Source organism: Aythya marila (genome assembly GCF_965140915.1).
Source record: "Aythya marila genome assembly, chromosome: 2".
In the NCBI taxonomy this organism is placed as follows: Eukaryota; Metazoa; Chordata; class Aves; order Anseriformes; family Anatidae; genus Aythya; species Aythya marila.
The window spans coordinates 11252948-11265466 of NC_139043.1; the positions used below are offsets into that span (position 1 = coordinate 11252948).

Consider the following 12519-nt stretch of genomic DNA (forward strand, 5'->3'; position numbering starts at 1 on the left):
AACAAGGGGAAAGAAAGAGAGCAGGGAGGTGAGGGGAAGGAAAAAAACAGAGCAGGAGTTCCTCTCTCACAGGCTGGCTTTCTCTTTCTCCGTCGCATCGGAAGAGGTAACAGGGAGCATGTGTTACCTCTCACGGAGTGCCAGAAGTGCTACGGAGCGTTTGTGATCACGTCGCTTCCAGCAAATTAGTAACAACTTCTTTAAGCTCTGCTTCTCCAGTCATGAGCAAGGCTGCATTTTCTCACTGGCAGCACGCTTTGGCCTGTTGTTGCACGCACGTAAAGGCTCCGTGTGAAATGCAAAGCGTGTTCCTAGTACCAAGGAGGGCTGGACACAGAGCAAAGAACTGGCATCTGTGAGGTGAGGTTCGTGCGCCCAGCCACAGCCCCTTAAATATCACAGACTGTTTGTGACTATTCGCAGGCATAGCTTTCAGTGGAACTACACCCAGTAGGGCACTCCTGATGCCAACATAACTTTTGCCATTTATTTTTAGGTAAACTGGACTTCAGTCTGAGGGAAAAAATAAATACAAGAATTTCTTTTGGCAGGTCTCTTAAACTCCCTCCTTATTTAAGGCCCTGTAAATAAAGCTTCTGCTTTTACAGCAAGACTTCTGCCATACTTATGTTTTGGGAAAACTTCAATGATGCCCTTGCTTGTAATTCCTACTGTAATTTCTTTGTATTTGCACCACAAACCCATGTGAGCCCAGGTCTGGAAGCACAACTGCGCTACCAGCCACACTGGGCTGGGGAGCGGAATGCAGAAAGCGATGCGGCGCTGACCCAGCCCATGACAACAGTCCCACAATATTTTCAAAAGGAGGCTGGGGAAAAACAGATGCTATGGTATTTCGGAAGGGTAGGGTTACTGAGATGCTTCTTTCTCTCTCTCTTAACCCTACCGTACCCATCTGAGCAATTTTTTTATGATGAAGCATATATAACATCTTAGGATGTTAAATAACCGACAGTTACCACCTTAGCAGCAGTTACCTTTTTCAAACCATTCCTTTTCACAACACCGCCGCTAGCAAAACCCCCTATATCTAGCGAGAAGTCTGGGTAGAGACTTCTTGGGACATCTGAGTTACAGAAGACGTACCTCAGTTACCTATAACAGAAGTGAAAGGACTGTAACTTTCAGATCAACAAGATCTTCATGTTATAAAAGTCAACTGGAAAGCAGAGTTGGCTTCCTTCTTCCTAGTTGCAGCCTAACTTAGTCCTAGATACTCATTCTACTAAAAAATTAGGGGAACGTGAGGCCTGGAGTTCTTTCTAATATATCCTGAGGCAGAATAGCTCAGAAAGGAAACTAAATCTGAAACTGCATTTATAATTCACAGGAGTTAACCGATTACAATAAAGAACCAAGTACATTGGAAGCAACAGCAATATGCAGTCTGACATTCTGAGTGATTTGTAACAGACCTAGTACTGCAGGTGACACTTTCATATCAAAAAAAAAAAAAATTCTGTGGCTCTGGCAAAGTCAGATCACCACTTAGGAATAATAAACAACGTCAACCAACAAGAGGACTTTGGTTTGAAGTTCTTTAAGCTTCAGAGGGACTGTGGTCTGGGACAACATTGCTTGAGTAATACAAAGAGCCAGTGCACAAAGCAGCCTAGACCCCTCTACCCCAGACCCCTAGACTCTGACCCCATGAGGACAGAGAAACTGGCACTGAAGCCCAGTCTTCCTGCACTGGTGGTCTAAAAGTGTGTTATGGAAGGAAAACTCTTATGGACCAAATTACCAAAGTTACTAAATGTCTCCAAACGGCCCAGCAGCCCATGACAAACGTAATATCACTGCGCCTATTTCTGGCTCCAGGCATCCCCCACACGGCTTCTTCACTTACTTGCTGCAAGGTGACCCGATCACCTCGCCTGGCTCCACAGCACCTCCGTGGAACAAGCAGCAGCCAGCAGCCTGACCTTCAAGGCTGAAGAGAAGCCGTCAGGCTTGCCAGGAGCACCAGCCTTCCTCAGAAGTACCACCAGCAGCCAACACTGGCTAAGGCATCCTCGTGCTCGAGAAGAGAGCACCTGGACTAGTAGGAAGTGTCTCCTTTCTCCTGCTGCAGATGAAGGAGCAGATTCCCTCGATGTGCAGGCTTCTGCACTGCTTAGAGGGAGGGGACTGCCTTACTTTTTCACTGTGCTCCAGAAGTGGTTGCATATGCGGGTCACAGATACCAGCCTCACGAAACTCTGAACGAACAAACGTGTTTCACAGACAGCACAGTGCGCCACGAAGGCAGATACGCTTCCAGCGCTCCTAAAGCCTTCACTGGCTGCCATGACACAAGAGAACAGGTCTGAATTACCAAGACAAACCTGTTAGGAAAAATCAAAGACATCAGAGCCAAGAATCAGCCATTTCGGCAAAGCCTTGCCATGAAAACTGGTTTTGCCTTCACAGCAGGAAAGGTCTTCTTCTACTTAGCCGTAACTTAATACACTGAAAAAACAGTGTATTAGGGTGCATTAGGATCACATATGGCATTACAAATAATAAAAAATTAATAAAAAATACTAAATGGGAAGGAAACAGTATACACAGGTCCCTCTACTAAAAAAGGATCCCTAGATATATACTTACTGTATGAAAGCTTGAATAAGAGGTATAACCAAACCAGGAAAACACTACTTGTCTTGTTCCAACTCATTTCATTGTTGAGTGCATACCTCACCTCCCTGAAGTATCAGGGAATAGGATCTTCTGAGGAATTGATTGTTTTCTTATTCTTCATCTAAATTATTAAGAAGTCCAGTACCTTTACATAAAAGCCAACAATTAAGCCGCCTATGATAAATATTCAGGGAGCTTTTTAAATGTGATTGTTCTGCCACTTCACGCTTATGGAGAAGTCACCTGAGCTGCTGGTAAAACCCAGGAGCAGTCAGTACTGCAGCAGGCATCACCAAGGACTGTACGTGATCTCCTCTCAGACTGTACTGTACATACGGCCTTGCAGTGGTCACTATTGATTTTCAAGAAATTACTACTGCAAGTAAATGTCAAAGTCTTCACTGCTGAAAACCCACAAAACCTGGAAGTCTCCAGTATTGATGTGTTTCTTCAAGTTACCAGGCCAATACAGCTCCTGATACTGGACTAAAACTTTTATAAAACGCCATCACGGAAGTACTTATGGCACTGTGTATTTCTGCTCAAGAGTGCATTCAGTGGCTCACGTACACACCCTTCTTACACTCGGTATTTCTTAGAAAGGAGCCTTCCATCACGTCGACCAGTGGGTTCACTTTTTTCAGAAAGCCATTGAGTCCTCTTTTATTTGTAAGTGTGTCAGTGTTTATCTAGCCTTAGTAATATTTTCGGTCTTATCTCCAATCTGAATTTGTCTAATTTCCTTTTCCAGGAGCTGGAACTTCTCATGTTTTTAACGGCTAATATAAATAACTTTCCCCTATCAGAAAATACTCCTCCTTCCCCAACACAAGATTTGTCAAATAACCCAAATAAACTCTCCAACTTTCTCCTGGCTACCAAGGTCGATTAGGATTGCTTTAATCCCCTGAGTCCATGTCCCTACTCTGGGTCACTCTTAAAGACCTCATCTGAACTGTTTTGTCAAACTCTCCAAGTCTGCAGTACGGATGCTCGTCTCGCCAAAGTCAGAGCTTGTAAGAGACACAGATTAAACCTCGGGACTGGACTGTGTCAGTTGCATGAGCAGCATAATATTCATAAACACAGATTGCAAGTCATTTTAGTCATTATATAATAATAATAAAAAACAAAAAACAGGAAATGTCATTCCCGCTAGCCCCATTGCTGTTGCTCCACACACCAAACCAACTCTCCCCGTTGCAACACGATGCTGATTAGATGCAGAGCCAATTAGAAGTATTGCCAATCCGTTAATTCGCCCTCTTAGAAGCAAAAATCACTCTGCAGTCCAACAGGATTTTTTCATTTTTTTCCAAAAAAACTAACCCCTCGTTTCACAACACTTAGGAAAAAAGGATGCCATCCTCAAAACAATGTTTCGGTTTTCCTAGACTAAACAAAGATGGCAAATGAAACCAGCCTCTTCCTGAGAACTCAGCACAGGGGTTTGCTGTTGCCATTAAGGACAGGATTGGGCCATTTCTACATTTTGCTCTTTCATCATTTAACTGCTGTTTGTTCATTCCCAGGCATCTGTCAAAGAAGTCCAGTATCTGAAGTGCAATTTCCATTTTAAGAGTCTTTACCACAGTTGAACTGTTCACGCCACGGCAATGCCATCACTTTGTTTGGTTTTACATTTGAAAAACATTTCTTTTGACAAGGATAAGGGAGGTGTGGCATGGAAAATGCTATGTTTTGCTCATTCTCCTTGCAATTAACAATGAAAAATATGACTTAATACAACCAAGGGTATTCCCTCCCCTCAAAATGAATAAATAAATAAATAAGCTAAGTTTAATTCATTCCTATGATCTTGGAGGCATGTAGCTGTGTAAGACTGTAGTTACAGACTAAATGGATTTCGGAAGGAAGCTGTTTCTGTAAAATTTCCGAACTGTTACATATGAGATACCAGGATGCAGAGGACCAGCTTGGTCTCTTTCTCCATTAAACAGGAGGAGCCGCGATAGCCCTGCCATCAGCCTGCTGATGCCCCGGCACCTTTCCTGGTCTAGGCAGGCCTTCAGCCAGCAGCCCCCCAGTGAAACCCCGGGCTCTGTGACCCATGCTGACACTTCACTGGATGTCACAGGGTTTAAGCAACATTTTCCTGGCTTCTGAGCAGCTCCTGCCAGACCAGACTTCCCAGATCTTTTTGGGTTTTGGTATTTTAATCTTACACACGAATCAAGCCAAGATGTAAATGAAGAACTATCAGATGCCATGGTTAATGCAGAGGTATGGTTTCTGGATCCAGACAGCAGTAAGACCATACACAGGTCCCAATACTCCCTTCTGTCGCCATAATAAGCAGGCAATATTTGGCGAGCCCCTTCTTCCCCTCAATTGCCACCATTCTATAGACCCACCTGTGTGGGTGACAGCAAGCGCTGCTCCAAACGCCCTGAAAGCTGGCTCATCACTGCTCCAGCTCAGTCTCTGGGAAGCAAAAAACACTTTCATACCTCTATAAGTCCCAGGACACACTTCCTTCCTATCCACCTTGTCAGGATACTTTGTAAGAACTCTTTGTCTCATTCACCCAACCATTTCACACCGGATACTCTTTAAAGGAGAGGGCTGAGCTGAAATATTGTATACTTCTCAATGTTACCTTCTGCTACAAAACACTGTAACAATTTTCCAGGTGGCAGCACTGAACACAGCTGGAAGCATGGCAGGTTGGATGTCCAGCAGACAGGCACCTTCGTGTCACCGTTGTGCTCTGCACTTGTTTTGCCAAACCTCGGCTGGGTGAGCGCTGCCTGCACCTGGGCTCCCAGGAAGAACGAGCAGAAAGGAGGCGGGGAACAAGGAAAGGCAGAATGGGATCACCAGGGCTAAGGTACCACTGATGCTCACCCACTGGGAAGGCAGGGAAATCTGCATGCCTAATTTTAAATGGCTTAAGAGTTTGTGTCAAAGCTGTTCTGTGCTGTGCTGAATCTTGCGCTGCGGTGAGTCATCTGGTCTGACAGTTGCCAGGGAATTAAAGCAGTTATTTTTGAAAAAGTATATGTCCTGCTTGACGCTCCATACAAATAGCCTCTTAAAAAATTAAAACGCAGTCAATGCATTTTTAAGTACAGAAGAGCTACGGCACATTTAGGATTCTCTGCATCACACCGCAAACATCCATCCCGAGCCATGAAAACCAAAAGCAGTCCATTGATGGCCCTTGGGAGAAACACTGACCTTCCTGCTACTCTCCGCTCCGGGGCCAAATCCTCCATCAAGGATTAGTTTGTTATATCGGCCTTTCACATAGCAGGGAAATAGTTTGCCCTGCGAAAAGCGAAGCACAAAGGGAAGAGGCGTGCTATATCTGGATTTCTGCAGTAGGAAAGAGGATTTGGTTTGCTGGGATCAAGTCCATTTGACTCAAAGTGAGAGTTTTCACCTTACAAAGGAGTAAACCAGGCAGGTCAGTACCTTCAGAGAACAGCCCGCCTACCCACCACCATGGAAGAAGCAGAGGCTTGTGCTCCCTGCGCCGTGCAGCACAGGCAGAGACATCCCCCACAGCTGCAAGGGGCAGCTCCTCACAACGCGTGGCCCTGTTACAAACACACCACTTTCTGCCCGTTCTGCCTATAAATCTGACACCCCACCGGCAGTTTTCACACATCCTTGGGAGAAGTTGCTCAGGTCTGTCTGTTGGGTAGCACAGTAAAGATCATCGGAGTGATCTATGAAGTGTAACCCCTGGGCATCAGTGCTGCTCCACGTCAGCCTGCAATAAAGGTGTATTTACAGCATGCCTCCGGGACAGCTCTTCTGGGAACATCCCGGCGATTTGCATAGTCTGCTTTACAAGGTTTACAACATACCTCGGCTGCATGAGTGACAGCAAGTCCTTTTGACACAGCTACGCCCATTAAATGCCCTGAAGTCCAAATATCACAGTGAGATGAAGTAGGTAGACACACATCCAAAAAAAGAAAAGACTTCAAATTCCAGCACCTTCCAATGCAAATGGATATTAACTCTTCAGTGAATGTAACCTGTTTTTAAAACTACCAAGCAACTCTCCCTCTCCTGCAGGCACACCATCCAAGAACCAAAGCAGCCGATGAGAGGAGGTTCATCTTGCAGAGGAAGAAAAACTCATGTTGCCAGCACTCTTGATTTTATCATAATTCTCATGGCATTTGACATATTTGCTTAAAACCTCAGATCTTGTATGTAATGTGAAAATTTCAGCTTGATGTGTTTTGAGTACGTTCGTCCTCCCTGCCAGGAAAAGAACTGAAAACATGAACCAACTGCGCCCTAACGACAAAAAAAAAAAAAAAAAAAAGAGAAAACAACCAGAAGCAAAAGTGAGTATTGAATTTCTTGGTTCACTTCTCACCCAAACTCGGGAAGTATCACCACTCTGTCATTGTGCAGGTTATACCCACTTGCTAAGCAGGGCACTCTCTCTCAAGGAGTGAATTAAAAGGATGACTCCACATCCCAAATCACAGAGGTGTGGTAGTTATTGAAATTTTCACACTCTGAAACCTCTCCGCGGGTGAAGAGTCAGCTGGCAAATGTCAGGCAGGAATAATAACTGCGGGAGCTAACTGCAGCCCTCTGGCCCCACGCCAGTGACTACATCCAGGCAGGCAGCTTGGCGGGGTCCAGTGGCCCCGCAAGGCGCTGCCAACCACATCTCCCTCCCGAGAGCGGCGTTTCTTTTGCTGACAGCATCGCTCTCCTGGACAAGGGCTTCGCTGCCTCTGTCAGGAGGCGCTGTGCATTAACGGTGACACGCCTTGCACCTATAAAATAATACACTGACCAGACAACAACCCCATCAACCCAAGGAAGATGAGTGCCCATCACCAAGCCAGCGGAGGTAACCAAAGTTTAGGACCAAATTAATCACCTGAGCTCATGGCCAGTGCCTTTGGGAAGGAGCAGCCATTCCTTGAAGATCCGCTGACGCTTTCTGAAAGCAGTCTTTGGAGAAAGGCTGAAGCTTACCAAAACCTGCTATGCCTCATCTGTTTAAAATGAAAGAGGACTGGACGTATAGTATGGAATATGAGTAGAACAGTTTCTGAACAGGATGTTTTTCACATTTTCCATGTGGCGTCTGTGGTTCTTCTAAGTGTTTCAGCTCTGCTATCTGACACTTGGATAAAATACTGGAGGAAATATAGAGCATCTTTTCCCGATTAATTTTGGTTCAGAAAGTAATTGGCAGGGCAATATAACCCTGTATAACCTTAACTAGAGGGGAAAAGGAGAAAAATATTTTAGGGACTTTCTAATTCTTAAGTGTTTTTAAGAATGGAGGGGTTGTAAAATTACATTTTAAACAGGAAGACAACATATTTCAAGACTCCTGGTTTTATTAAATGAGTTCTTCAGTTAACAGCTCCCAAGTTAGTCTAAAAAAAAATGAGATGATTCATCTATTTCCATCCAATACAATTTTATACATAGCTAGAAAACTAAAGCCTCGTAAAGTTCTAGGCGGCCCTCAAGAACAGCCACTGCCGAGTGACACGTTGATTGCATCAGCCTCCAAAGGCCACAGTTTGGAGCACTGCAGGCATCAGGACACTCCCTGGAACCCACTGCAGCGTCACAGGACACGTAGGTAACAGGCCAGCCTCAGCCACGTTCACTCAAGCACAGCAAAACAAATGCCTTCAGAGTATCTGGCTGGATAAAAAAGATTCCACAACTCACTTCTAATACTCTTAGCAGACTTACAGTGCTGTACCTCTCAGTTCTGAGAAACACAGAAGAGTCTTCCCCTCCCAAAATGAAGTGAAAACACCATCAAAAAGTGTGCTACTGCTGCCTTCAGCTGAACATAAAATTAAATGCCAACGCGTGAACATGAAAGCCACTTTCAGCACTCATCAAAGTGCGAGGCTCCCTCTCTCTCATGGGGCAGGCTACAGGCACACACGCTCGGAGGACACTGGTAAACATTTCTGACTCTGACTGATCTTCAGCCTCTAAATCATACTAATGAAACTAACAAAATCTAAAATGGTTACCCTAATTTGCATCCATAGTACCTTTCAAATAGCTATGTTTGAAACAAAAAAGCGCATTCGGACCACAACAAAAGAGAGGTAAAAGGCGTGCAGCTTGCCCACAATAACCAGTGGGTTACAAGTGCCAGAAACAATCTTAGCAGAACACAAAGTAAACACCTTTCAGACAAACTCCTCTTCCCTCGAAACCAGCGAACAGCACAGAACTGCCTAAATGCGTGCAAAAAAAGGGCATTTTGCCCTGTCGTCTAAAAAGCATGTGCTACCTTCCCGGCAGCCGCTGCCCGGGTACCTGCTGTAGAATCGCCGCTGCGAGTGAGCCCCTGCCCAGCATGCAGCTGAACACGGAGACCAGAATTTGGTTATGAGAGGGGAAACTACGTCTGCTTTAGGAAAGGGGACGAAATTCAAGGCAGTCCCTTCACTCCCAACATTATCAATGAGACCCGTCCACACGTGTAAGGGTGCAGCTGCCCAGCTACTGCTTTCTGCAGTTAGAGCAGGACACACGTTCAAACCTCAGTCCTGCAAACCTTTCTGCACGGGCTGGAGCCCACCACAGTGATCACACACCACTGAAGCCAGCGGGCTGGCACATGATGGTCAAGTTCAGCATACATGTAAGGGGTGCACACTCGGGGCCTGAAAATGCACGAAATTGACTTGAAAACCACCAAACTCTGAGTTAGCGTGGCCACACTGTGACCAGCCTTCCCCTGAAACAAAACCTGACGAGTTACTGATCTGCCCTACGCAGTCATTAGTTTTGGGAAGAGGCCAGAATGTGCAACATGCGTGCCTGAAGTGAGGAGCTTTAAGCGGCGGCAGGTTGAGTTCTCCCAGGCACGGAGCACTGCAATTTACTTGACTAAGAGCACACCAAGAGTGGCTTGGGGGAAAGACACCGAAAGCAGGATGCTGGCCCCTTCTCCTCCCTCCTCCCAGCTCCAACCAATCTTGATTTAGGCTGCCACAGTCAGAAAACACGAGCCATGCTGTCTGCTGGGTGTAACGTCAGTGGCACCAAAGGAAAGATACTGTCAGTGGGATACATTCATTCCAGCTCTAGCTCCAGGGGAGGCACAGCAGTGCAGATAGAGATGTCCAATTGCAAACCACGTCCTGCTTCCTCCCAGTCTTCTTGGATTGTGCTTGCGGCAACAGGAACTGTACCATAAAACTGCATTACAACTCCGGCACGCTGAATTAGCGTATTTCTTACTGAAGATCTAAGTCAGTTTGATTTTGGTCGTCTGAAAGCTTTTACTGACATCTGCTTTAATTAGCGTCTTGCCGGTGTGCAGACAGTGGTGTGATAAACACCAAAAAGCACAAAGCAGGAGCACACCGTGGTATCGACAGTGCTCCCTGCTCCCTCCCCAGCACAGAGAAGGGCCGGTAGATGGGCAGTACCTCGCAGGAAGGGAACACCGCGTTGAACTTTTCTTATTTCGGGTACCCTCGGGGAGGGGAAGGCAGAAAAAGGAGAGCCCCAGGCTAATCAGTAGCTCCTTCTCCTCTTCCCCCTCAAAGCGTTAAAAGGAAAATACAATGTCAACATCAGCTCCTCCCTGCCTGAAACTGGCCTGAGCGCATTTCACTTTCTGGCTTGGAGCCCTTACAAACCGTTAGGGAGAGCCGGGAAGGCAGCTCGGTGTATCGAACACTTCCAATAACTGATCTGGGGCACGCTCGGCCATTCTGTCAAGCGCTGCAGCCTGTCGGCGGTGAACGAACACTAACATTTGTCTTTTTTTTTATTAAAAGAAAAAGCTCACAGCACATTTGCACTTGAGGAAAGAGCCAACTCCGGCATCAGCAGATAGAGATACTCCCTGCCTCTGCAAGGAACAGCTTACATCTGAGGCACCAGAACCCTACACTGACGGCACTCTGGCCGCTCGATCCCCATCAGTGAGGGATCCCGATGGGCAGTAATCGCTCCGTGCACCCCATTTCTCTGCCGGAGCTGCCACAGCTGGAGACGGGGAGCTGGCTGGCGGCAGGCTGAGGCACAGAGGGCGGGCTCGGGCTCCCGCTCGCCCTCCCAGCACAGCAGCAGCAGTGATGTGCGGGCTGTACGAGAGCCTTCCCCACTGGCAGGGCATCAAAATCAACCAAGCCAAGCAAATCACCACCGCAAGCTTTCAGTTAAACAGGAAATATATATATATATAAACGCGATTAACAAAAAAAAAAAAACCTTTCCTTTGGGTAGCATTTTTGAGGTGACCTTATCACGGCGTGTTTTGTTGCAAGTGCTACGCTGATCCCGAGGCGTGCACTTGAGGGCAAGCCCCTCGATACAAGCCAAAAGCAGCCTTTTCGCCCCAACGTTATGTGGCAGATTTCTGCAAAAACTGCGTTTTCTTGGCAGGACGGGGACCCCTGCGAGCCAGCCCCAAGGATTTTTCCATCTTCCGTAATAAAACATGCGAGGCTGGAGAGCGGCGAGCCCCGCCGCCAGAAACCCCCTCTCCAAGGGAGAGGGGGCGGAATCCACCACAGGTAGAACAAATATATAGAGAGATAAATAAAAAAATAGTAATAAGAATTAAAAAAAAAAACGTCCACCAGAGCCTCCGGGGGCGAGCACAAAGGCGCGCACCCGCCTGTCCCCTCAGGAGCCGAGGGAACGCCAAGGGGACACGGAGAGGGGAGGCTGGAAAGGGGGGGGGGGGGGGTCGGGGAAGGGGGTTTGGGGGGGTTTTGGGGTGGCACCGAGGGGCTGGGGAGGGGGCGATGGGGGCTGTGTGGGGGCTGTGTGGGGGCGCGGGGCGCTGAGGGGAGGGGGTGCGCGCGCCCCGCCAACTGTCACCGCCACCGCCCGCGCGCGCGCACGCGAGGGCCGTGCCCGCTCCGCCGCCCCCCCCCCCCCCCCACACACACACACCTCCCGCGTTCCCCCCCTCCCCATTTTTTAAATTTATTCTCTATAGATAATGCATTTATTTATCTTTTTTTACCTTCGGAGAGCTCCAGCTCCAGCTCGGCCAGGCGGGCCCGCACCTCCAGGGGCAGCGACACGCTGTCCAGGCTGCGGTCCGCCATGCTGGCGCGGGGGGCTCTGCCCTCCTCCTCCTCCTCCTCCTCCTCCTCCTCCTCCTCCTCCTCCCCGCTGCTTCTCCCCCTTTGTTCGAGGCGCGGAGGGGAGAGGAGAGGAGGGGAGAGGGGAGGGGAGGGAGGGAGGGAGGGAGGGGAGAGGGAGGGAGGAGGGAGGGCGGCGGGGCCGCGCCGGGTGCCGAGGTCCCTGCGCGCCGCCTCAGCGGGGCATGCGGGGGGCGCGCACGGGGACGGGGCGCGGAGGGAGGGCGGGAGGGAATGCGGCGATTTCTCCTCTCCTCCTCCTCCTCCTCCTCCTGCCCTCTCCTCCTCCTCCTCCTCCTCCTCCTCCTCCCTCGCTGCTTCCTTCAGCGGGGCCCCGCCATGGCCGCTGCTGCCGCCGCCGCCGCCGCCGCCCGCCCGCGATCGCTCCTCACATCGGCTTCCCCGCCGCTGCCGGCTCCCTCCCGGCTGGCCGCAGCCGCCCGGCCCCGCTCCTTCCCCGGGCTGGGCTGGGCTGGGCTGGGCTGGGCTGGCGGCGCCTGGCGCTGCGGTGCCGCTGCCGCGACTGCTGCCGGCCGGGCACGGCGCCGCTGCTGTCACGGGCACGTGACCGCGCCGCCGCTGCGCGCCCCCGACGCCGGCCCCCAGGGGGCGCGCACGGCGCGGCGCGGCGCGGCTCCCGCGCGCGCCTCAGCCCTGAGGCGCTCTTGGGGCGGGAGGCGTCGGGCTGCGAGGTTTTCCACTTCCATCCCCGCTTCAATTTCCACTTCATCCCCTCTTCAGTTTCCACTTCCATCCCCGCTCGCTGACAGGGATGAGGACA

At 49.2% G+C, this 12519-nt stretch overlaps 1 protein-coding gene across 5 annotated transcripts in view; it reads right to left on the reverse strand.

The window, feature by feature from the left end:
* Nucleotides 1–12256, reverse strand: part of DIP2C (disco interacting protein 2 homolog C) — a 311140-nt gene extending 298884 nt beyond the window's left edge. For all 5 annotated transcript variants that reach the window (XM_082752327.1, XM_082752326.1, XM_082752324.1 and 2 more), the window contains exon 1: nt 11618–12256. In XM_082752327.1, the coding sequence (XP_082608453.1) occupies nt 11618–11702 (85 nt within the window). In that variant the 5' untranslated portion in view covers nt 11703–12256. The remainder of the gene's footprint in view (nt 1–11617) is intronic.
* Nucleotides 12257–12519: the final 263 nt, after the last annotated feature.